The sequence below is a fragment of the Labeo rohita genome, chromosome 6 (assembly GCF_022985175.1).
Source record: "Labeo rohita strain BAU-BD-2019 chromosome 6, IGBB_LRoh.1.0, whole genome shotgun sequence".
In the NCBI taxonomy this organism is placed as follows: Eukaryota; Metazoa; Chordata; class Actinopteri; order Cypriniformes; family Cyprinidae; genus Labeo; species Labeo rohita.
In genome coordinates this window covers 16895193-16922212 of record NC_066874.1, presented here as the reverse complement: position 1 = coordinate 16922212, position 27020 = coordinate 16895193, and the positions used below count along the sequence as shown (strand labels likewise).

The window sequence follows — 27020 nt, the reverse complement described above, 5'->3', positions numbered from 1 at the left end:
ATTAAGAGGTCATGTGTGAACAGGACCTTTTAAAATATACCGGTAAATTCATTCTGGCAATTTTTTGGCATGAGAAGTAACATTACCAGTAATTTACTGGTAATGTGCTGTGTGAATGCAGAACAAGATTTGGCTTCTGCTGTGAGCATGTAAAATGCCTACATTCTGACGCAGAAGACGCATTTTTTACGGAAGTCAGTGAAATATCTAAAATCCTCTAATGTGACGTCTCTGGACCAAAGCAGCTACATAAATGTGAACCTTTGACACAATAATTAAAACATCAACGAAAACACTATACATCTCCATGTTTACAAACCCAACACCGAGAGGCACAGCCATTTAGAGGTAATTTCTGGTTAATGATGTCACAGAATTTACGGGTATTTTGAAAATGATGTGTAAATGGTGCTTTACCGGTAAAAATGCAAAACGTTGCCTGTGTGAACAGCACATTTTTGTATTTACCGGTAAAGTAGTTCCGTACTTTTGTGCCAATTTACTATTACTACTGTGTGAAAGGGGATAATGTCAATATCTTATCTTAGAGGGTCTACCATTCTATTTTAAGTTTGTATTTATTGTTTTTATGGAAGCTTGTGATGTAATAAAAGCTTGCATGCAATAAAAAATAAGACTTTTTATCTCACAATTCTAATTTATTTTGTTTGCGTCAACAAATGTATACCCCCTTAAAAGGTATAAACTCAGAATTCCAATAAAAAACACTCAAATTATGAGATTTAAAATGCCAGGTTTGTGAGATGTTCACTTGGAATTCTGAGAAGAAAAACGTGGTTTTGAAATATCAGCTTGAAATTGTGACACATAAACTCGGAATTACTAGAAATAAAGTGAAAATTGTGAAATAAAGAGTCGCAATTGACCAATTTTATTGTTTTATTCCATGGTGGAAACAGTCTTCCATATGTTTTACATATAAAACCAGGAATACATTCAGTGTTACTGGAATACAGTTTTCCTGTTTTCTCATGCATAAAATAATGGCTTGAATCAGACACAAAAGACAAAGCCATTCCTAGTGTTGCATAAGTTCCACATTTATTTCATATCTGACGATGTGTTAAGTGTACACAAACATTTGACTCATAATTCCAACACTCAGAAAGACACATTGAACTACTGCCCATTGAAGATGGTACAAACCGGTTACAACTGCATATTACACCATTCACAGCAATCATGTTTATATACAAGGCAAGTAAAACTGAGAGAAAACGACAGAGAAAAAAAAGCTTATGAATGGAGTCTGTGCATAAAAGGAGAATGGAAGCACACAAATATTTGGTGTTGATTATGAGAACTGATTCATTCTTTAAATCTGGGAGTAAAATGAATGCAATGTTTTTAGCCTTGAAACACATTTTATGCAAATTGCTTGTAGAAATGGTGCAGGCTATAACATGAAGAATACCATTCAGCTCTCTGCATTACCTTCTACAAGGTGCACAGACAAAAATCAAGACAATTCACATTTGCTTGCATGTACTCAAACTGAAAGTGATTCTTTTACATCTACATTTTGTAATTTTGTTCTCACTTATTTTGAAAATGCACCTGCTATTACTATGAACACACACACTTGTTTCTAAAAGTAGTGGCATTGCTTACAACTGGTCGTGAAAGTGAGATACACACATGGAAATTGCAAAAATGTGAACTGTTTTTATAAACAGAGAACCTTGAGGCATTGAGAATCCTTTTAGGGTATGCTTTCTGCTTTTACAAAGAAACAGAAACCCACTTCTCAGCTTTCAACATCTTAGTATTAGCAACTGAATTTTTTGAAATAAAAATGTAGATCTTTAAGGTTTACTCAAAGACAGATCAAGACTTTCAACTGAGGTTAGTTCAGTGTCAGATTCTTGGCATACCGAGCATGCGCTGAAGGTTGGCTGGCCTCAGTCATGCTAATATGCCTGAATCGTGCCCTGGAGGCACCTCAGGTTTGCAAATAGTTGATATGCGCTTAAAATATGCAGGTATGGAGGAAAGTCTTGCGTTAGGTAACCTGCAGAATCATCCAGTCATTCTAAACCACAGTATAAGCCTTCTAAACTAAGCCTAAGTCAAGTCCCACCCACAGAACTACAAAGTGCCTGAATCACAGCTGTTTATATAATGTAATTCAAAAATTTGGTTTCATATTCCAGAAAAAGTAGTTCGGCTGAAGTTAAGCAACTATCGGCAATCTCAACACAGACGGTTGCCTGTTTTAGAGAGAGTTTGCACAACCTATCGACGAAGCACAACAATCATACCTGAGATGACTTTAAAAACAGAAAATGGAATTTTAAATGTATTTTGTTACATGTCTTAGCCTGTCGGATATTTTATATGATTATAATCATAGAAAAAAAAACAAGGTTTGGAACAATGCTATGACAGCAGGGCTTATTTCTGGAGTCCATGATGACTTTTTTTTTTTCTGGCTGAATAAATAATTTGTTTTGTTCATTTACAATCAGTTGAGGAAAAAAAAAAAGATTACACCATCTAGATATGCTTAGAAATCTTAAAACCTAGTCATACGTAGGGCATGTGCAATATGCAAACTAAAAATAAAACAAACTAACTAAAGCTGCTTTTCCCTGCAAACAGGAATGATTACACACAGAGAGAAAGAGTGGTACGAATGCGTGGGTCTGAAAGTGGACATTCACACTGTTAAAGAAGTGCACAGGGTTTGAGATGATGGAAATTGTAAAACAAAAAACAGAGGATGCAAGAGGCACAAATCATATCTCATCACTCTCTGGGGTGCGTGTAGAAAATTCCATTAGTACTGTACATTTAATTTGTTCTAACAAACTTCTAAACCTTCCATTTTCCAAGACTGAGCACTGTACAAACACTCATTTGGGATTCTGGGCAATGATGATGATTTTTCTCTACCTGATAAATCTTGCAAAAGCATTTTTGCTTTCGTAACCAAAACTAGTTAACACTAAAAAGTAAAATTCAAGTAATCTACATGTAATAGCAGCTATCCCAGCTATTTACCTCTAACCTGTTCCCCAAATGCATTTCATTGTGTCGGGGGAAATGAGAGCAGTGCGGTCAGTAAAAGGGAGGTTAATCAACTCATGATAAAAAAGTGCCATATGCAGAAATTGCACTGTACTTCTTCAAAAATATTACAGTCTTTGTCAATAAATACATGCTGAAATAAATAAAAACATGTTAAATAATAAATACCTAACTAGATAAGACTTTAATAGAAATTTTAAAAATAAATTAGACAGATATAAGATCATTTGGGGACACCGGTCATTTTTTATATAAAATATTAGACTGGATTATGATACACTTTAGATAGATCTACTGACCAGTACTCCAACAAAAATAGGCCAAATCTTTAAAATGGTTCTCGTACGGAGATATGAGAACGCAGGCGTTTTCCACTGCCAAATTTTTCTCATGCGTCCTGGTTATTTTGAAAACTTTACACATTTTGAGGCCTTACGAGGGAGACGTTTTAAAGGTATACGAGTATTTATGACGGGTTGTACTGTGTCCAAGAACTGCACTTAAAGAGAATAAGAGCGTAATATGATGTGATTCATCTGCTCCTTGCTAAGAACTGCGTATCATTGATCAATTCTATCTTCCGTAGCCAAGAGATGAATAAACATATGGTCTGCCGACTTAAATACTGACCAGTTTTATCGTTTTAAACCCATCCACAGTAAGGCCATGTGATCCATTTCCAACAAACCCAAGATATGGATGTCACTCTTCACAGTAACAAATTCAGAAGTGTTTGCCATGAGCAAAATTCCCCTCAGCGGCTTTCTAAAATGTTGCTGAAGACTACAAGCATACTATCTCTACCCCAATAAATTAGTTAGCCTGTTCTCTTGGCGCTATAAGTTGAATATTTAGGCCGCTGTAGATGCACAACAAAGGGGCCTTTAAGATACAGGTGCACAGTTGGTGCTAGTGTGGACAGGTGCAGGTACACACACGTAGGAAACAGAGGGTCAGAGAGTTGAGTAAGCACAGAAACTGGGGGATCTTTCAGCAGATCTATTTACAAGGTTAGTCCTTTGTGTTTTTTTGTCTTTGAAGAGTTGTACAGTGGGTATACATGTAGTGGGCTCAAAACCTCATCTGCCCGGCTCTTCTTCTGGACAGTTTAGACCTGACGGGAAGGAGAAAGTTAAACGAATATTGGTATGGCAGTTTTATCTAAGTGAAAGGCTTAGGTATGTGCTTTACTGTACCTGATAGATCCAGCAAGCAGTGGGTTAAAGGCATACAGCCAGTCATGCATTTCCTTGTCATTACTGGCTTGAAGGAGGACCCCACGGTGCTCTGTGCATACCGCAAATGTGTAGGGAGTCTGCAGGTTAGACAGACATTGGATTAGAGGTCAGTCTATAAACTGAGTCGATTGATAAGTCAATTTACTCAAAAGGTTTTGCCTTAAAATAAAATAAAATAAAATAAAAAATTTAATTCAGGCACTGGATTACAGTTCAGTCTATAAACCGTCTATTTACTCACAAAGTGTTGCCATAAAATAAAATAAAATAAAATAATTAAATTAAATAATTGAATTTAGGCACTGGATTACAGTTCAGTCTATAAACCGTCTATTTACTCAGAAGGTGTTGCCTTAATAAAATAAAATAAAATAAAATAAAATAAAATAAAATAAAACAAAACAAAATAAAATAAATTAAAATAAAATAAAATAAAATAAAATAAAATAATTCAGGCACTGGATTACAGTTCAATCTATAAACAGTCAAAATATTCACAATGTGTTACCTTGAAGTAAAATAAAATAAAATTGAATTCAGGCACTGAATTACAGTTAAGAAACATCTATTTACTCAGAAGGTGTTGTCTTATAAAATAAATTAAAATAAAAAAAAATAAAATAAAATAATTCAGGCACTGGATTACAGTTCAATCTATAAACAGTCAAAATACTCACAATGTGTTACCTTGAAGTAAAATAAAATAAAATTGAATTCAGGCACTGAATTACAGTTCAGAAACATCTATTTACTCAGAAGGTGTTGTCTTATAAAATAAAATAAAATAAAATAAAATAAAATAATTCATTCACAATTACAGTTCAGTCTGTAAACAGTCTATTTACTCACAATGTGTTGCATTAAAAAAAAATACAATAAAATAAATCAGGCACTAGATTACAGTTCAGTCTAACAGTTGATTTACTCACTGTGTGTAATAATAAAAATAAAATAAAATAAAAATAAAATACATTTTTTATATTAAAAAAATTACAGTTCAGTCTATAAACAGTCGCTTTACTTGAAGGGTGTTACCTTAATAAAATAAAATAAAATAATTGAATTCAGGCACTGGATTACAGTTCAGTCTATAAACAGTCTATTTACTCAGAAGGTATTGTCTAAAATAAAATAAAATAAAATAAAATAAAATAAAATAATTCATGCACTGAATTACAGTTCAGTCTATAAACAGTCTATTTACTCACAATGTGTTGCATTAAAATAAAAAAATCAAATCAAATAATTCAGGCACTAGATTACAGTTTAGTCTATAAACAGTTGATTTACTCACTATGTGTTGCTTTAAATAATAATAATAAAATAATAATAAAAATAAAAGAAAAAACTTTTTTCATATTAAAAAATTATAGTTCAGTCTATAAACAGTCACTTTACTTGAAGGGTGTTGCCTTAATAAAATAAAATAAAATAACTGAATTCAGGCACTGGATTACAGTTCAGTCTATAAACAGTCTATTTACTCAGAAGGTGTTGTCTAAAATAAAATAAAATAAAATAAAATAATTCATTCACTGAATTACAGTTCAGTCTATTTACTCACAATGTGTTGCATTAAAATAAAAAAATAAAATCAAATAATTCAGGCACTAGATTACAGTTCAGTCTATAAAAAGTTGATTTACTCACTATGTGTTGCTTTAAATAATAATGATAAAATAATAATAAAAATAAAATAAAATAAAATAATTTTTTATATTAAAAAATTATAGTTCAGTCTATAAACAGTCGCTTTACTTAAAGAGTGTTGCCTTAATAAAATAAAATAAAATAAAATAAAATAATTAAATTCAGACACTGGATTACAGTTTATAAACAGTCAATTTACAATGTGTTGCTTTAAAATACTTTTTTTAATGCTAATAATAATAAACAAAATATTATAATAAAACTAAATATTTTTTTTGTTGTTGTTGTAGATGTTTCACCTTCAGCATGGCCTGCTAGTATTCAGAAAGTGAATTCCAGTTCAGTCTATAAACAGTCAATTTACTCTCTAAGTGTTTTAGGAGAGATTAACTTTAAAAATAAAAGAAAAAATAAAAGAAAATGAAATAATTAATTCAAAATATTTGCAGATGTTTCACCTTCAACATTTCCTGCTGGTCTTCGCTGTACTCCACTTGTGCCGAGGACAGGTTAAGAATGGCCCTTTCCACTGTGTCTCTCTCTGTGTTGTAAATGTAGACATAAGGCCGGCGTACCACCACATATCTCTTAACCCAGCCATTACTGTGAGGCTCCAGGAAGTGCAAATAACCTTTCTTTGACACAATTGGGCTGCAACAATAAAACAGGGTACAGGTTAGAGTTAACTTCCAAAAATCTCATAAATTAAATTTCATATTCAGGCAAATGTAACATAAAAAGCAACTGCTCATCCTCTGAGCAATAAACAATTTGTATGATCTGTACAATTTCTTTTTTACCTGACACGGATTTCCTGAATGTCTGGCACAAAAGTGCGGGTTCTTGATTTGGACTCTTGAGGAGACTTCTTGCCCTCTGTTTCAGATTCAGGGATGGGGCTGACAGCACGAGATCGAGGTGTTGGGGGTCTGCACATATGAGAAATAAGAATATAGATGCAGCTTTTAGTTACATAGCATTTCATTTAGAACAATATTTAGCAGACATATTTAAAAACATGTAAAGATCTTATTTCTTTACGTTAAAGGGTCATGAACTGATGTTTTGACATACAAGAGGTCATTCTACATCACTGCTTGTTTAGCTCCACCCACCATTTCACACATGTAGTGTAAATAACAAGAGGCAAACGCAGGTCTATACAGAAACGAAACAATAAAGATGTCTCTGAAATGCATACATATTTATGTGTTTTTAACACTGATCTATAATAGAGAACTGGATTGCTCATGACGTCATAGAAGTGAAGCCATCGCGCCGCCATATTGCTATTCCCTAGTATTCGCAAACATTCTATTGAATGAATGGGAACTAATACGACTTTAATGAGAAAACATCACCTAACAAGTCAGCGTTTTCATATCTGACGTCTCACTGTACATTCTCACAGCGCAAACGTTTATTGTTTAATGTCGGGAATTCCCTCTGCTTATTAAAAACATACATTACAGTAGCGAACATCATGAACATGATAAACATCGGACGTTCACCATGTTTACAAATGACAAAATGCTCATTCTGAAATCTGAAAGATTTACGCTTTGTATACATATAATTTGCCTTGCACAGTTAATAATTGTTTGTGCTGTTTTGTTATAGTATTTTTATTCGTAATGTTACAGACTAAATGAATGTTTCAACAATGATTTCGTTAACATCATTCTGAAGCAGGTAATGATTTAAACGTTTACTTCAGCCTACATAACATTCGTGTTGAGATAAATGTTAATAATAAACGTTAATAATGCAAAAATGTTAAATATAACATTTTAAAATGATTTAAATAACTAAAAAGATACAATGAAAATTAAACTTTAAAAATGAAAGTAAAACTGTCAGCAGATGGCGTTAAGTCACTGATTTTATCACTGAATCATTTTTTTCAGGAATGAAGCGACTCTCTTTATGAATGGGTAATTGAATCAGATTCGTTTAAAAACGCCCGTTCATTCATAAACAAACACAGCTGTGTTTGAATAGAGATGCGGCTTAGTTGTGACTTTGTTTCAGACTATTTCCATTGACGAAATTGAGCAAAATCAGGTAGTGTTATAGTCAGATAGATGTAATTTAGGTCACTTAATATAATAGAATTTGCGTGATCTTTAAGAGTTTAAAATAGATGTTGCTCACTTAGGGACATTAAAATATGCACATCATAACTTGGAGGAATAACGCTGACTAATTACATTTGGTACGGATTTAAAGACATCAAGCTTTATTTCCAAGATTTGAATTTCAATACAGCACAGAGCAATATAACAGGCTAGTATTGTATTTTTTTATTATATATTCGAATCAATTTTAGATACTAATTCCAGATATATGTTCATGTTTACTATTTCCTGCATAATTTCTTACGTTAAGAAATATATTTTGTGTTAGATCAAAACTGTGTCGGCAAATGCGCAGCTGACACACCCACCTGAACGATTTCAAAACATCGCTTATCCTGCCTGAAAAGACGATAAATACTGTAGATAAGATTTTAAGTAAAAAATAATTTACATACACATATCATAAAAACTAGTCCTGTGTGACTGATACGCTTAAAATCGGGTGATTTTAGGTCAGCGGGTTAGCTGTGAGTCAATGGTGCTCTCTGTCGGTAGGGAATAGTAAGATGGCGGATCGAACACTTCCGGTGTCTTCACTGCCTAACGGCAGTTTAGAACACAATGAGCGATCCAGTCATTATATGTAGATCAGTGGTTTTTAACCTAAATCATGGAAGCGTCCATCTATGAAGGATGTAGGCTGTCAAACATACACAACTGTTGGCCAATCACAGCAGTGGGAGTTCTGAGTGTACAAACTGCCATGTCTATTCGGACAGAGCGTTGTGATGAGGGGGGGTCAAAACAGGACAGAAAATAGCCTATTACTTCAAAATGATCATGTTTATTGATGTAAAAATCTTGGTAACATTATAAGTAAACCTCAGAGAACAGTACAGAATAATAAAAAAAGGCAGTCCATGACCCCTTTAAATGACTTTCTCTTATTCCAACTGTACAAAACACCTGTAATATAATCCATTAACTAGTTGATTCTCAAACTAGCCTGACACATTAGCTTCATCAAAAGAATTTAGGACAGGACTATCTGTTAGTCTGACCAATGGCCAAAACTGACCAGAACGGCTGTTTTTGTGTTGCAGAAATTACTCTTTATAAGTTTCGTTTATTCTTTTAAACTCAAAATGAAACAGCAGTGAGCAAGTACTGACCTGAGTTCAGTGTTGTGGCCGTAGCGTCCCTCCACCAATGAGGGGCATGTGGAGGACGGGGTGAGGGTGTTTTCAGCACACACTGAGGCCGAGTCTTTCAAAAGAGTTACTGACATCTCGCTCAACTACAACACACCACAGAGAAACCAGTCATTAAACAGAACACAAACACACACCCTCACAAAACAAATTCTGTAGGTTTGTCTTGCATTTTTAGAAACCTGAAAGTCTTTAAAGGAGAAGTCCACTTCCAGAACAACAATTAACAAATAATTTACTCAACCCTTGTCATCCAAGTTGCTCATGTCTTTCTTTCTTCAGTCGTAAAGAAATGATGTTTTATGAGAAAAACACTTCAGCATTTTTCTTCATATAATGGACTGCTATGGTGCCCCGATTTTGAACTCCCAAAAGGTAAAATGCGGCTGTAGTTTAAATGTGGTTGTAAAAGATCCCAGCCGAGGAAAAAGGGTCTTATCTAGTGAAACGATCGGTTATTTTCATTTTAAAAAATACAATTTATATACTTTTTAATGCCAAACGCTCTTCTTGTCTTACTCTGCTTGGACTGTTTTTGTTCCGGTTCGTGACGGTTAGTGTTTGTCGAAAAAGTCCCATCTCATGTTCTCCCTCAACTTCGTAATCGTCCTATATCGCTGTTTTACCTTTTTTGTTGAGGGTGTTTGATCTTATTTGCATGTTCACGTTGCAAAGTCTGGGTCAGTACTTCTGCAGCGATGTAGGATGATTTTTAAATCATTTTTGAAGTTGAGGGAGAAAATACGATTGAAGTTTTTCGACATACCCTAACTGTCTTGAGCCAGAATACACAGAGTTCAAGGAAAGAAAGGCAAGACGAGCGTTTGAGATTAAAAGTATTTCAAATTGGATTTTTTTAATGAAAACTACCATTTCGCTACATAAGACCCTTCTTCCTCGGCTAGGATCGTTTACAACTGAATTTGGGATCGTAAAATCACCATTATCCATGCTGAAAAATGCTTGTTTTCCTAAAAAAACAATTTCTTTATGACTTTTGGAACAAGTGGAATCTTTGTTTTGGAAGTGGACTTCTCCTTTAAGGCAGCATATTCTCAGCAGTCTGCGCTCTTAAAATCACAGTAATTGATTTAGTTGATCAATGATAGCTGATAGAAGGAAAAACTGTAAAATAGTGTAAAATATTTAATGGCATCTTCACCTTGCTCTCGCTGGCGCTAACACACACATGGCTGTAGTCCCTGTTAAAGGTGTGGTTAAGCAAACGCAGACACTGTTGGGACAAACCGAAAAAAGGAATGTTAAATTCACTGACAAGAACCTTTTTCTCATAATTTCCTAACATATTTGACTTTTTTTTTTGCAAAAATCTTTTAATTTTGAAATCTTTTAAGAAATTAAAAATCTTTTAAAATTGAGTAATTGTATAGACTGATTGTTTTTTTATTTTATTTTAATTTATTTACATATAATTTCTTACTAATCTTATATATATAATATAATATTATATAATATTTTACTTTTTAAAGATTCTAATCAGATTTCTTAACATTATATTATACGGTGACGCATTGTTGCCACACACACATTTTTTTTCCACTCATTTATGTCATAATAATGAGATTTTGTCGTTTTAACATTTTTTCTCATTAAAATGAGATCTTTTCTCGTAATGAGATATGTTGTTAAAATGACATTTTCTCTCATAATAACAAAATGTTATGTAATTACAATGACATAATTATCTAGTGTAAGCAAAATAATTATCTTGTTAAAATTACATCTTTACTTTAAAATCAAACAGTCATTTCTCTTTATTTCTTTTTGTTCGTATTTCGATTTGTTGTTAAATCAAACTTAAGTCATTCAAATAAATGTCAGGACTGTGGCGACAGCAGCATGGACAGTCGCTTAGCTCGCTCACATAATGTAACCATATATCTTCTATAATGGGAAAAAGACATTGTTTTTATGACATAATATGTCATTTTAACTAGAAAAGATCTTGTTATTACGAGAAAAGATGTTTTAACAAGAAAATTATTTCATTTAACAACATATCTCATTACGAGAACAGATGTTGTTTTACAACATCTCGTTATTAGGAGAAAAGATATAATTTTAACGAGAAAAAGATGTTTTAACGAAAAAATAATATGTGGAAAAAATAATGTGTGTGGCAGCAATGCGTCACCGTAATATTATGTTAATTGTATTGTTACAATAACTATACACAAACACATAATAATAGAATTTCAAAAAATATAAATCAACTTAAAGATAAAAAAAAGAGATAATAAATCATATTATACATTTAAATATAAAAAAAAATAAAAATTGGTGATTTTATTTCGATTCATGGAAAAATGTTAACCTCTAAATTAGTCACTGATTTACCTTTGCAGCCAGCTCCTTCTGCCTCTCACTCGGTGTTTCAGGGCCGGGGCAAGGGTTGTGGCCCAGGCCCAGGTGGGTGGATGGGGAAGAGGACTCGGTTAGATCCTCACTCCCGCAGGACAGCAGCGACTCCTGGCCCAGCAGCAGGGTGGACTCCAGCTTCTCCCTAAGGAGGAGGTAGTGTCTGGTTTTCTCCACCTAACATACGACAAAAGGAAATAAGTTGTCAGATCCTCAGCAGAGCAGCCATGACACATTCTAATCATTTTGTAATAAAAAACAAATAAGTAGATGTTCTCACCTCCTGCAGGAGGCTCAGTTTCTCCAGCTCCCACTGATGGTCCAGGATGAGGCTGTCACTGCGGGGCCTCCAGCCAGCCAGGTTCTCCTCCCCTCGCACATATGCCACCGACGTATCTAACACCCTCCTGCGCCGTCTTTGCATTCCTGCACATTCAGGTGTCATTTCAACAGCAGAATTCCCTAAAATCTAAATCGCCCAGCAACTCATAAATCCGCAGTGTCTTACCTGGGCTCCCTGCATCAGCCAGGTGGCACAGACTGAGCTCATACACTCCAGTTACACGGTTTCTAAATGTAAAAACAAACAAAAGAAAACAATATTATAACTTAAATTGCAAGAGCAACACTGCAAATGACTTGCGTGGTGATATGAAGCAGCTGTACCCTTCAGATGGCCTCAGGGTGCCACTGCTGAAGAGGTTCCTGATGGAGCGAGATGCTGGGAGCTTGGCGTCTCTTGAGTAGAATACCATGCATAAGTCTTTGGTTATCACTGTGGGCTGTGTGCAGTTCTCCATCTGGGAAGAGTAAACCACTGTAAACGTCAAAACGTCTAAAATGGTGCTTCAAATAACCATAGCTTGACAAAGAACAAGCAACATCTATAGAGTGCAACAGAAAGGCTCTAAAAGTTAAAGCCCTGTTTATTTTCTCCATACGGGAATTCATTGTTAATGTTAACACATAAAATAGACCTACAGTGGGCTCCAAGGCTGTTATTGATGGTACAGTATTATATACACTGCTGTTCAAAAGTTTGAGATTAGTAAGATTTTTCAGTAAGATGTTTTTTTTTTTTAAAGTAGTCTTTTCTGCTCATCAAGGCCGCGCTTATTTGATTACAAATACAGAAAAAACTGTAATATTGTGAAATATTATTGCAATTTAAAATAGTGGTTTTCTGTTTTAATACACTTTAAAATAGAATTTATTCCTGTGATGCAAAGCTGAATTTTCAGCATCATTACTCTAGTCTCAGAAAACATTCTAATATGCTGATTCATTATTAGAATTATATTTTTTTAGGATTCTTTGATGAATAAAAAGTTTAAAAGAACAGCATTTATTCAAAATAGTTTTTCTTTTTCTAACAATGTCTTTGCCATCACTTCTTATTAATTTAACACTTTCTTGATAAATAAAAGTATTAATTTAAAAAAATAAATAAATAAATAAAGAATAATAATTTACTGACCTCAAACTATATTTTCAGAAAAGACGTCTATTTTAAATAAATGCTGTTCTTCTTAACATTTTATTCATCAAAGAATCCTAAAAATAAGTATCAGTTTAAAAAAAAATAATAAAAAAATAAAATTAAGCAGCACAACTGTTTCCAGCACTGATAATAAATCTGCATATTAGAATGATTTCTGAAGGATCACGTGACACTGAATACTGGAGTAATGATGCTGAAAATTCAGTTTTGATCACAGGAATAAATTAGATTTTAATGTATATTAAAATAGAAAAACACTATTTTACATTGTAATATTCTGTATTTTTGATCAAATAAATGCAGCATAAATGATGAGCCTAAGAAACTTTTTCTAAAAACACTAAAAATCTTACTAACCCTTTTGTAACTTTTGAATGGCAATGTGTGTATATATTATATATATATACATAATACTGTACCACCAATTAACAGCTTTGGAGCTCACTGTAGGTCCATTATCAAATCAGCATATTACAACGATTTCTGAAGGATCTGAAAATTCGAACTGAAAATTCAGCTTTTCCATCACAGGAATAAATTATATTTTAAAACATATTAAAATAGAAAACAGTTATTTTAAATTGTAATACTATTTCACAATATTACGTTTTTAATGTAATTAAATGCAGCCTTGGGAAGAATAAGAGCCTTTTGAAACCATTGAACAATTTTACAAGAAACTTAAAATATACAGTTTCTTAAAATCAGTCATCACTGATTACATAATTTGCAATGCTTCATTAAATGTTACTTCATAATCTGATTTTCAAATACATATTTGCTCCAAATTAAAATTTGTAATGTTTTGACTGACCTCAGAGTTGGTTTGGTTCACGGCATCATAAAAGTCTTTATTGAAGCTTTTTTTAATTTAAATTTTTATTATGATTACTTTTTATGTCTGTGGAAAAGTGAATGGGAAAAGCACTTCACAAAACCAGGACCACTACTAAAAGTGGGCAAGCACTGTTGCACTCTATAGAGCCACAAAGTTTACTGCTATTTGCCTCTTTTTCCACATATGTACTTGATTCAACCATAGCAAATGCTGTAGGCTGTTTAGTAGATTAAATTAGCTGAAACTAAATCATGTAGGCCTGTAACTCTCCCAAATGAACTTCTCATCCCCCCATATAAATAAGTGAATGGCCTTGGTTACCTCTAGGTAAGCAGACAGAGTCATGTAGATTTTCTCTCCGTAAGGAGTCACACGGTTAAGCAGCAAAGAGTTGTGCATGGATGAATCCCAAGCAGCCTCAAAACGGTAGAATATCCTAGATTAATAGAAAATAGCCTTAAAGATATAATTTCATTTACAGAACGAGGTGTCATAGATGTTATTAAACACTGACACAAACATCACAGTGTCTGTGTTACTTTGATAAATCAGATCATACTGTATTATAAAGTGACATTTTAAGAACACAAAAGCGTTTAAAAATGGTGACCAGGAGTGGAGACGATATAAATGCATGCAACAAAATATGTAGCTTCATCACTAGATATAAATACCACCACCAATGATGTGTAAAACGATGATTACCAATAAAAAATACATCAATGAAATTAAAATAATGAGGGATGAAAGACGTGACCATTAGAGCAGGGAGGCAGGTACAAGGCGACACTTATACCTAGGATCAATCCCCAAGGAAATGCTTTAGGTGGAAAGGAAAGAATCAATGATAGAATCATAGGTAAAACAGTTCAGAGAAGTAAACTACGGTCTCTGGTTGTTACTGAACATATAACAAAGTTATGGGCCTCAAGTTACGCTATATCAAGTACTACATGAAAATAGTATGGGCTGTATCTTACTCATAAATTATATTCACCTTGTTGAACTTCCAGCCTACCCACCCTCGCTCTGATAAATACAGGTCATAACCTGCCCAAATGATCACAGATTAGATATTTCTGGCCCTCGGCCTGGGAAGGGTCTTAAATCTCTAAATGCCTGAGTTGGACGTATATGAGAGGGGCTGAGCTTCTCTGAAGTATGTGATAGATTGAGCTTATGTGCTTTAGATGTTGAGTGTTAAAGTGAATGGACCGGCATGACCCAGTAGGCAGCTTTGAGGCTGTCATTCAGACTTGGAGATAAAAAAAAGAAGGGGAAGAGGTTCTGGAAATTGTTTTGTTGGAGGGATAGAGAGAAAATACTGAAGCAATGTGGGAAAATTTTAAAGGTCTCCGTGGGGTTGTGATCATGGGGAACGTAGAGTAGACCAGCCCACTTCTTAGTCTATTGAGGTCTTAAAAGGGACTGTTCACCCAAAAAAGAAAATTCTGGCTACATTTAAGGCTGGAATACACTACACAACTTATTTGTAGTCTGGACAAGTTGACAATAGTTGCTGAATGCGAGTGTGAGGATTTTGGGAAGTAGGAGTTGAAGATTTCACAGAAAATTGTGTAGTGTATAATCGTCTAGTGTATGATACCTAGGCTTTCTCTGTAACCATTTTCAGAGTCAGCAGGTGTATGATGCTTAGTGTTTTACAGTCTATCAAGTCAAGTAGTGCACTCTAGCCTTTACTAACCCTGATGTTATTCTAAAACTGTATGACTTTCTTTTGTGTAACATAAGAAGAAGATATTTTGAGAAGTGTCTCAGTAATTTTTTTTGTTTGATTTTGGAAGGCAATGGGCTCCAATGTTGTTTGGTTCCCAACATTCTTCAAAATCTTGTTTTTGGATACACAAAAGAAATTAAGTCATACAGATTTGGAATAACATGAGTGTGAGTAAATGATGACAGAATTTTAAGTTCATAATCTTAAGCCCAGTTACCATATCCATTTACATCTCCTAATAAGTGGTTATTTAAAGGATTAGTCCACTTCCAGAACAAAAATTTACAGATAATTTACTCACCCCCTTGTCATCCAAGATGTTCATGTCTGTCTTCAGTCGTAAAGAAATTTTGTTTTTTGAGGAAAACATTTCAGGAATGTTCTCCGTATAGTGAACTTCTATGGTGCTCACGAGTTTGAATGTCCAAAATGCAGTTTAAATGCAGCTTCAAAGGGCTCTAAACGATCCCAGGCGAGGAAGAAGGGTCTTGTCTAGCGAAACGATCAGTTTTAAACTTTTTAACCTCAAAATGCTCGTCCTGTCTAGCTCTGTGATGTGCATGTGTACTTTGTATAATCCGGGTCAATACAGTTAGGGTAGGTCAAAAAACTCCCATCTCATTTTTTCCAACTTCAAAAACACCCTACATCGCTGTTTTCACTTTTTTTTTTTTTTGTAAAGGGCATTTGACCTTTGCATGTTGACTTTATAAATACTGGGTCAGTACTTCTGCAGCAATGTAGGACGATTTTGAAGTTGGATGAGAAAATGAGATGGGAGTTTTTCTACATACCCTAACTGTATTACATAGAGTACGGATGCACATCGCAGAGCTAGACAAGATGAGCATTTGAGGTTAAAAAGTATATAATTTGTAAAAGTATATTAATTTTTTTTTAGAAAATAACTGTTTCGCTAGATAAAACCCTTCTTCCGCGGCTGGGATAATTTAGAGTCCTTTAAAGCTGCATTTAAACTGGATATTGGAAGTTGAAACTTTTGAACTTTTGGAAAGTTGGGCACCATAGAACTCCACTATAAAGAGAACATTCCTGTAATGTTTTCCTCAAGAAACAATTTCTTTACAACTGAAGAAAGAAAGACATGAACATCTTGGATGACAACGGGGTGAGTAAATTATTTGTACATTTTTGTTCTGGAAGTGAACTACTCTAAGGAAAGAAACCCTTGTATTTCTAATCTTTCTATAAATAGACCATCATTTGTCGATTTCAATAATAGTTTATTTATTTTCTAATACTTTTTTAATACACAGTATTAAAGATAAAACAACATTTTGATTTAAAGGGATAGTTGATCCAAAAATGAAAATTCTGTCAATAATTACTTATCCTCATGCCATTCCAAACCTGTAAGACTTTCGTTCATCTTCAGAACACAATTTAAGACATTTTTCATGAAATCCGAGAGCTTTCTGACCCAGCATAGACCGCAACGCAACTGACACGTTCAAGGCCCAGAAAGGTAGTAAGGACATCATTAAAATAGTCCATGTGACATCAGTGGTTCACCCGTAATTTTATGAAGCTACAAGAACAACTATTGCTATTGTTTTCATTGCGTACAAAAAGTACTCTCGTAGCTTCCTAACATTACAGTTGAACCACTTCTCCTTACTACCTTTCTAGGCCTTGAATGCAGTAGTTCCATTGCAGTCTATGCAGGGTCAGAAAGCTCTCGGATTTTATCAAAAATATCTTAATTTGTGTTGCAAAGACAACACAAGGTTGAGCAATTAATGACAGAATTTTTATTTTTGGGGTTTTACTTAACTAAAGTAAACCTTCATATACTTTCTTTTAGGCAAGTATGACTTTTAAACAGAACTTAAATGTACAATAAACTTAACAGTCCTGCAACAGGGTTTATGAAATTAATATATGTAAAACTACTACAACCTTGGAAGACTTAGATTCCTAGAGACTAGAAACAAAAACATATCGATCTTCCACTATTCTGAATATTTAGGGGACATGCCCCATCTATACTGTATATATACAGCCCTACAACTGCTGAGTGTACAAGGGTGTACCTTTTAAAAGGTCAGGACACAAACACAGGCCTTCTCATAAAGATCATATTTAGAGGACACCCAACCAATCCATTTCTGATGCTATTGTTCGCTCCCAAACAACCCTATAAATCAAGCTCAGCATACCAAGCAATATGAAGGATTGTGAGGATAATTTCCACCTCCCATTTAAACATGATAAAAGAGATTTCCTGTTGTTTTAACTTCCCTTTCAATATTTCTTTCCCTTAAATTTCTTATATCAGCCAACCCAAACTATAACTCATGTTCTTGGCAAAATATACAGCGAGAAGTTTCTTTCTTAGTTTATTGGTTCTGCTTGCATTGAGGACCTAAATAATATTTTGGAACTGCTCATTGCAGAGGGGTAAGAAAGCAAGCATGCTACCAATGAGGTAATGCTTGCATGGACTGCCGAGCTGCTGCACTTTGCCACCCAGGCTGCTGGAAATTAAAATGAGTTTCTCTGACAACATGGATACTCAGAAGGATACTCGGTACTCCGCTCCGCTGCACACTTTTGGGACACTAGGAAATACATTGGAGGGTGTTGGAGCGCAAATTATGATGTGCTAAGAATAATATCAAATGCTTTAAAGACCACCTGTATTACTATGGTTGGTTTAAAAAGTACAAAGGAGGTTTAGGTAGCTCAGAAGATTGGTATCCTAACACTGTCTTAATAAAATATATAGCTGTATATTATATGTTATATAAAGTTGTAAAATATACAGACACCAACATGCCATCCTGTAATACAGGAAACACTGTCACAGTATTTTTATAGTTAATTTCCTGCAACCACAACTACCAGTGTTTACAGTAAACTTAACAGGATATTTTTTTGTGTATAGATCAGACATATATTAAAAACTAGTTTTGCAATAACAGTCAGAAGAGGGTTTAGAATTGAATGTACGACAAATAAAATTCTCAGTGTGATCTGTAATTGCCCCGGCAAACTAAACAGTCCTGGCAGCACAACAAGTAAAACAGATCTGGATAATAACAATGCTCTCATACCCCTCTGTGCCAACACCACCCTTATATTTACAAACAAGCAGCTAATTCCTTGGATTACAGCTGTCCTGATTTGATAATTACAGTTTGTAGAACAAGCAGCTCTTAGAAATGTTTGCTCATAGTCATTCAGGCAGCACAATGTTTGAAATCTTTAAAGAAATTTGATCAACACTTCCCCCTAGTGGTAAAAGGAACCACTAATCATGAGGAGAGAATGCCAGGGGAGGCTAACTGTCACTAAACATGACTAAACGCATTTTTTCACATGAGATCGTAAATCTCAGTACACTAATGTAACACTAATTTTGTTCAGAGAATCATGATTAATGTCGAGGTTAGCAGAGCAAGCCCTCCCGCACATAAACAACATAGACCTCGCAGTGTGTGGTCTGGCCCACAGTTATTGCCCCACACAGGCAAAGTTGTGTTTTACGGTGTTGCTTTGACATTTGTGATGGAACTTGATCTGGTTGCAGAACAGTTTAAATAAAACCATAAATTTTTAATTAAGAGATGTCATCTAATTTGTTGAGCAAGAGCAGTAAATTTATGTGGGAGTTGGATTGATGTGTGTGGTAGAGTGATGCAAACTTGTATTTATTTATTTAAAATCCATTTAGCTTAAATTAGAAAAATATGTGACTGATGAAGTGATTTACATAGAATGCAAATTTATTTATAATTTGTATAAAAATGGATTCATTTTCATATGTTTTAACTATGTTTCATGCAAATACAGTTGAGGTCAGACGTTTACATACAACTTGCAGATTCTGCAAAATGTTAATTATTTTACCAAAATAAGAGGGATCATACAAAATGCATGTTATGTTTTATTTAGTACTGACCTGAATAAGATATTTCACATAAAACCTTGTACATATAGTCCATAAGAGAAAACAATAGTTTTCTCATAAAATAGTGGATAGTTAGTCATAAAAATATATAATAGATAATATAATAGTTAGTCATAAAAATAACGCTGTTCAAAAGTTTACATACACTTGATTCTTAATACTGTGTTGTTACCTGAATGATCCACAGCTGTTTTTTTTTTTGTTCAGTGACAGTTGTTCATGAGTCCCTTTGTTTGTCCTGAACACACTGCAAAAAATGCTTTTCTTACTTAGATTTTTTGTCTTGTTTTTAAATTCTTAAATCAAGAAGGATTTTTTTAGACAAGTAAAAAGTGAGTTTTTGCTTAAAACAAGCAAAATAATCTGCCAATGGGATAAGCAAAATAATCTAGTTTTCTGCTTGAAATACGATTAATTTGCTTACCCCACTGGCAGATTACTGTGCTTGTTCTAAGCAAAAAAATATTTTTTACTTGTTTAGAAAATCCTTTTTGATTTAAGAATTTTTAGATATTTTGGCTGGAAACAAGACAAAAAATGTAAGTAAGAAAAGCATTTTTTGCAGTGCACTTAAACGGTCCGCTGTTCTTCAGAAAAAAATCCTTCAGGTCCTACAAATTCTTTGGGGTTTTTTTCCAGCATTTTTGTGTATTTGAACCCTTTCCAAAAATGACTGAATGATTTTGAGATCCATTTTTCACACTGAGGACAACTGAGGGACTCATATGCAATTATTAGAGAAGGTTCAAACACTCCAGAAGGGAAAACGATGCATTAAGAGCCGGGGGTGAAAACTTTTGGAATTTGAAGATTAGAGTAAATGTAACTTATTTTGTCCTCTGGGAAACATGCGAGAATCTTCTGTAGCTTCTGAAGGGCAGTACTAAATGAAAATATATATATTTAGGCAAAATAAAAAAATAAAAATGTACACATCTTCATTCTGTTCAAAAGTTTACACCCCCCCAGCTGTTAATGCATTGTGTTGCCTTCTGAAGCATCAGTGAGCGTTTGAACCTTCTCTAACAGTTGCATATGAGACCCTCAGCTGTCCTTGGTGTGAAAAGATAGATTTGTGAAAACCAAACCAAAGAATCTGTTGGATCTGAAAGATTTTTCTGAAGTACAGTGGACAGTTTAACTGTTCAGGACTAACAAGGAACTCATGAACAACTATCACTCAACAAAAAAAGACAGCTGTGGATAATTCAGGTAACAACAGTATTAAGAAGTGTATGTAAACTTTTGAACAGGGTCATTTTTATAAAATTCAACTACTATTTTCTCTTGTGGACTATATGTAAATGTCTGTTATGTGAAATATGTTATTCAGGTCAGTGCTAAATAAAAAATAACATGCATTTTTTATGATCCCTCTTATTTTGGTAAAACTATTCACACTGTGCAGTTTCTGCAAGGTGTATGTAAACTTTTGACCTCAACTATATTAAAGAGACATTCAACTGTATCACTGAATATTCTGAAGGAAGTACTAATATTAAAAAACATATATATGTAGAAAATTTTTCCACAAATGATGGATTAAAAAACTGTGCTAACATTTCGAGAACATTATTAAACACCAGATAACTTCAAACAAACATTCTATTAACATTAATGTAAGAACACCTTTCCAGAACATTGGCCAAAGTTCTGAAAACATTCCCTATTAGCTGGGAAGGTGACTATGATCTCTACCACACCTCCTGCAAATGATTCAGCCAAAACGCAGCCCAAGCCATGCAATCCAGTCACCTAGAGGTGCCAAAAATGTCGAAAACACACAACAGAACAGAAGAGAAGCTTCACACACAAAAGCATTTCCATGGGAGCCAGAGTGAAACTCTCACATTTTCAGAAACAGTTGGAGGGAAGGAGAAAATAAATAGGCAAACCAAGAAGAATGCAGAAAGAGCAGTATTTAAGAGCCAAAAAAATGACGCAAGAACGATGGAGGTCGACTGGACAGATGGTCATAGAAATAAAAGGATGAAAAAATACACATTCTGTGTGTTTGTGCGTATGTCTTATGAGAGGAAAGGGATTTGAAAGTAATATACCTAGGCATGTCCGAATCAAGAAACTGTCTGGAAAAACACAAAACAACATTCTGTTAGTGGACTAGAGAAAAATCAGAAAAGCTTGTGTGGAGGCCCAGCAGCTTGTTTCCAATTATTCGACATGCTGTTTGAATGTAATGTGGCTGTCAAGGCCTCTGCACAACTCTCCTGTCACATATTTGTCCTTGTTCCTTTGCAATGGCGCATGAATCCAGTTCTGACACGTGGTTTTATAGGTAGCGTGGACTATCTAGTAAAGACTTGTGGTTAAATCGCAGGAGAGGAGGTCACTGCTGCTTGAAACTGAAGGTTTGAATGACTCTTTTGTGCAGTTTTGCATCAGTGGGAATCAGGTGGAAAAATCTAATAAAGATTCTGACATTATTTGAAGCATTTCATCTTTGCAAAGTCAGGATGCTGATATGATGCCAATCTACGGTGAAGTCCTAGTAATGCATTGCAGATGACAAAATGCTTTGTTTGGCTACTAGCATACTGTGACATGAGAAACGTGGCCTTTTGTTTACAATAACTATCGTGATGTGAGAATGTTAATGATGGATTTGCCCAGTAATGTGTTAATACATTAGCTTTGAGTGATTTTAAATGGTCAACATCCTTCTGAAAGAAATCCTCACATGCAGATCACAACTACGTGATGGCGACTAGCAGAGATGCCAAGAACTCGATCCACTGTGTGGTTCAGTGAACAGGTAGTTGAGTCTGAGCAATGGAGTGTGGACAGAGCGAATGGAATGGACAGATGAGAATGGACACAAATGCAGACCAGCATCAGATGGGAAGACTTGCACAACCAGCAAGGAGGTGAACTAGAGAACCATTTTTTCAATTCCCTGCCTTTCTGAAAATAGTCAATTAATATTTTCAGATTGTTGGTTCAATAAATTGTGACCTCCTTCATCAAGGCTAATAAAACCACATTGTGTCTTACGTGCAGTGGAAACTGAATGATAATTATGAGTTTTAGAAAACAGAAAAACAGCACCTGCATTGATTAGTCTGTCAGTCAAGCGATGCGTTAAAAGCATCCGACCCACCGCGGTTATGTCATGCAACAATGTCTTCGCAATGATTCGACGCAATCCTACAGTTGTGAAAGAGGTGTGTTGAGAAGTTGCTTTAAAATACACACACTTTCAGAAATAAAGGTACAAAATCTGTCACTGTGGCAGCACCTTTTTCAAAAGGTATACCTTTGTACCTAAAGAGGTCCATTTATTGGCACCTTAAAGGGTTAGTTCACCCAAAAATGAAAATTCTGTCATGTATTACTCACTTTCTTGTAGTTCCAAACCTGTAAGACCTTCGTTCATCTTCAGAACACAAATTAAGATATTTCGAATTAAATGTGAAAGCTTTCTGACCCTGCATGGACAGCAACACAACTACCACGTTCAAGGCCCAGAAAGGTAGTAAGGACATCATCAAAATGATCCTTGTGACATCAGTGGTTCAACCTTAATTTTAAAGAAAGCTTTTTGTACCATTTCATCAAAAATATCTTAATTTGTGTTCCAAAGATGGAACACGGGTTTACGGGTTTAGGAACAACATGAAGTTGAGTAATTAATGACAGAATTTTTATTTTGGCTGAATTATCCCTTTAAGGGTACATATTAATACCTAAAAGGTACAAAAGTGTACGTTTTGAAAAAGTAGCTTTTGTACCTTTTTAATGAGAGTGTGTAAATTAGTGTGAGAATTAAATGACTCAAGTCAAATTTTTGTACATTCTTTGAAAGCAAAATCTGTTGAGATTCTGTTGAGAAGCTGTTGTTTGGAGCTACTACCACAGCTAGCCGAAGGCTAAACATTTAATTAAGATCTACCAACTTTTTAGATAGAAATGATAATCTAAGGGGAAAAAATGTAAATCTAAAAAAAAAAAGCAGCCATTAAGGTTAGGTATTTATATAATGTCTACTTCTGATCCTACAACAACAAGAGCTCAAATAAAAGCTAATGCAACATTGTTCATGTAACATGTCATATTAAAAGAGTTTATTTACACTATCATTTAAAAATTCTACATGAATTTTTTATATATAACAAGGATGCATCAATATTAACAGTAAAGACATTTATAGTATCACAAAAGATTTCAAATAAATGCTGTCATTTTGAGCTATCCTGTGGGGCCAATTGCATAAACTTAAAAGACAGTTCTTAAGAACTATTTTGAATGCAGTTAACTAAGTAATCAATCATTTTTTGATTCAACTTAGACTCATCTAAGTTTTTGTGTAACACCCTTTTGACCAGTCTTATAGAAAGAAATTAGATGACTAACTTTTAAGACTAGTCTAAACCTTTTATGCAACTGGCCCCTGGTCTTATGGTGAAAACGTACCTTTTCGCAAGATGTGAAATACGTACAGGTACGTTTCATGACATATTCGATGAGGAATGTCCAGTGAGTGGCCCTAAAAGACTGTTAGTTTTTTTCCTCGGAACAGATAGACGTACATATAGTACGTTTTATGTGACGTTGGTTTTGTACGTTTCACTGCATTTCTGACTTGAAATAGTGGCGCTATAACTCGCTATAACTCTAATGTTCTATAACATTTTAAAATAATATATCTGCACTACACCTAAACCTACCTGTTAGTACGAACAAAAGGCAATGTGACGTAAATACGCAAACGCAAGCATACCATTTTTGCTCATTTTTCGATCTCTCGTCTTTCAACTCTTTTCTGAGTCATGTTTTTTACGGGATTCTTACCCAAGGATTCCGCATCGCAAGTCCAGTTCTGTGCCAGCTGAGCTACCAAGCAAGCTTGTTATGTTCGGAAAGTGAAACATATGAGGGTGTAAACATAACTGTGTACAAAAACGATTACAAGTGCTTGCTGTTTTACCACCTCTACAGTTCATTTCTTTTGGAAACGGCAGTGATATGTACATACTGGTACGTATTTGCATGTTACGAAAAAGTTCCCAGAGGTACATTTTCATCATGAGACCAGGTAGTAAAAAATGTATCATGGTTTCCACAAAAATATCAATCAGCGCAAATCATTTCTAATAAAAATAAATCAGCACATTAGAATAATTTTTGAAGGATCATGTAACAAAGGAATAATGGCCGCTGAAAATTCAGCTTTTAAAAACTAAATTCTAATAATATTTCACAATCTTACTGTTTTGATCAAATAAATTCGGCCTTGTCAAACTAAAAAAAAAAAAAAAGTAAAAAAATATTGCATAGACCCCAAACCTTTGGATGGTACTATGCTTTTAAGATCCCCTAATCTTTTGTTTTGATTTCTTTTGGAGTTCTTTTTGGTTTCCCCTGAACTGGAGAATCAGACTCTCCCAAACCTCATGTAATGTGCACCCTGTTTTGAATCCTAAAAGTCTCAATATGGCAAGACTAGGATGTGCCAGTTGTCAGCCACCACAACCATGCAGCGAGTTATGATATGTTTGTGCAAAGGAACATAAAAGTGTGAATATACTTCTTGTCTTTATCTAAGGCTGGCGATGTGGCCGTGCTGTTTCATTCTGAATCACTCCTTTGAGACAGGTCTTTAAGAGCTGTTTTGAAGGTTTGGTTCACTGACTCATTTCTCTTTGGCAAAAACTCATCACTTTAAAGTTGTGCAGAGTACTGTTTGTCACAGGCTTGGCTCCAGCTTTCAGATCATGAGCCAAGGCTGAGGAGAGAGTCTTATTAAATACAGCAATCACTAAAATGGAGACCTGGTATTAAAAACAGTGTAGCAGAAAACAGCCAAAGTGAAGAAAATCTGCTACTGAGCACTCTAGGAGAAAAAAGGCTTATGGATAAGATGTCTTGTTTAGTGTTAAAGACATGGAAAACATGAGAATGTCCCTTTTATTTTGTAAATTTCTAAACTGGGTTTAGTATGTCCTGACATATTTATTAGAGTTGGAAATGTACCTGTCATCCTGTGCGGGTCGGATGTATCCTGCAGACAGTATATTGAGAGAGAGAATATTTGGGTCGATGATTGTCTCATCTGCTTCAGGCGTGTTCCGGATGCGCCCTGTCGAATGTAAAAAAAAACACACACACACATCCCATTTGCAGAATATCACAATTTCACTCATAAGTGTTTCAATTTAGGCCCAAACTCACCTACAACCAGTTCACGTACTTCCTTCCATTTAATATCATCTCCTGACTCATGTACCATGGTGACTGTGACTCTCCTTTGGATACCCTGTTATGTAAATGTTGTATTATTTTATCATGTAATAATTTTGTACTCTAAAACAGTATGGGACAAAATAACTAAATATGAGGATGAAAGGGAAATGGATAGAAAAAAGAGGGGACCTGTACCTGATGTAACATGAAAGTACCATGGCAGGGCATGCCTACCCGGTGGTCCACTACAGCTGGGATATAGCTGGAAGGGAGAGATATATAAAATAACTAGCACCACCACACATTCCTGGATGCAGAAACTGTATACAACATGTGCAAGAATTTACAAAACCAATCGATTCAATATTTTAATGACTTAATAATAATTACTTATTTAATAATATTTTTATATAGATATCCTTGAATATGATTAGCTGAGAGGAGTGTGATATTCTAGTGATATCGGAACTCCAACTGCTTCACCGTTTGTGCCACGGAATGTAGTTTTAAGAGTTTTCTAGGCGAGAATGGACTTCAGATCAGATTTCAAATATGCAGTTTGTTAATAAAGAATGTCTATTTGAAAATTTGCTTCAATGTTTTCGGAGATGTGAGCTCCAGGGCATCAGCAGCCGTTCAGCACTCATGAACCCGCACAGGGCAGCCTTACCTCGGCCAGTTATTTTGGAATTTGCAGCTGGCTCTGATGTCTCTACAGCAGCTAAACATTAGATATAATTTGTTTTAGGTAAATCTAACGGGCAGTCTTTGGTCTCATTAATATATTATTTGTTTCAGAGCAAATAGTTTTGGCTAAGGGCAAAATCTCATGACGTTATATTTTGTGTAAATTTAATAGCCCGGCTACTGTATTTTTGACTGAATTACCTAGCAACTTGGGTTGGCTGTTGTTGTTTATTAAATATTATTATTCAATAAATAATATTTTAGATAAATAATAGTAGTATTTAATCATAGTATTTAGCATTGAGTGTGTGTGTTCGTGATTTTTGTTACATTGTTCTGCCATTAGATGGCGACAAGAGATTGTTTTTATGAGTGAGTCAACCAGTGTTGCCAACTTTGTGGTCTTCCCGTGTAATTGGGCTACTTTAGCACTTTTGCTGCAGGTTGTTTTAAAGAATAGTATAACAAAGATATTGTCCTCAGCGGACATTCAAACTAATATTTTATTGTGAAT

At 34.6% G+C, this 27020-nt stretch overlaps 1 protein-coding gene across 24 annotated transcripts in view; it reads right to left on the bottom strand.

Moving 5' to 3' along the window:
• Window positions 1-1040: 1040 nt before the first annotated feature.
• The window catches only part of kif1aa (kinesin family member 1Aa), an 87057-nt gene continuing 61077 nt past the window's right edge, over window positions 1041-27020 (bottom strand). For 9 of the 24 annotated variants that reach the window (XM_051111626.1, XM_051111627.1, XM_051111630.1 and 6 more), the window contains 16 exons: window positions 26015-26081; window positions 25808-25892; window positions 25610-25715; window positions 21679-21705; window positions 14743-14766; window positions 14268-14382; window positions 12274-12407; window positions 12116-12177; window positions 11888-12033; window positions 11587-11784; window positions 10391-10462; window positions 9190-9314; window positions 6740-6868; window positions 6398-6590; window positions 4248-4366; window positions 1041-4165 (listed from right to left, as the gene is read on the bottom strand). In XM_051111626.1, coding sequence (XP_050967583.1) covers window positions 4123-4165; window positions 4248-4366; window positions 6398-6590; window positions 6740-6868; window positions 9190-9314; window positions 10391-10462; window positions 11587-11784; window positions 11888-12033; window positions 12116-12177; window positions 12274-12407; window positions 14268-14382; window positions 14743-14766; window positions 21679-21705; window positions 25610-25715; window positions 25808-25892; window positions 26015-26081 — 1645 coding nt within the window. In that variant the 3' untranslated portion in view covers window positions 1041-4122. The remainder of the gene's footprint in view (window positions 4166-4247; window positions 4367-6397; window positions 6591-6739; window positions 6869-9189; window positions 9315-10390; window positions 10463-11586; window positions 11785-11887; window positions 12034-12115; window positions 12178-12273; window positions 12408-14267; window positions 14383-14742; window positions 14767-21678; window positions 21706-25609; window positions 25716-25807; window positions 25893-26014; window positions 26082-27020) is intronic. The other 15 variants (XM_051111628.1, XM_051111632.1, XM_051111642.1 and 12 more) reach the window with 3 other exon arrangements.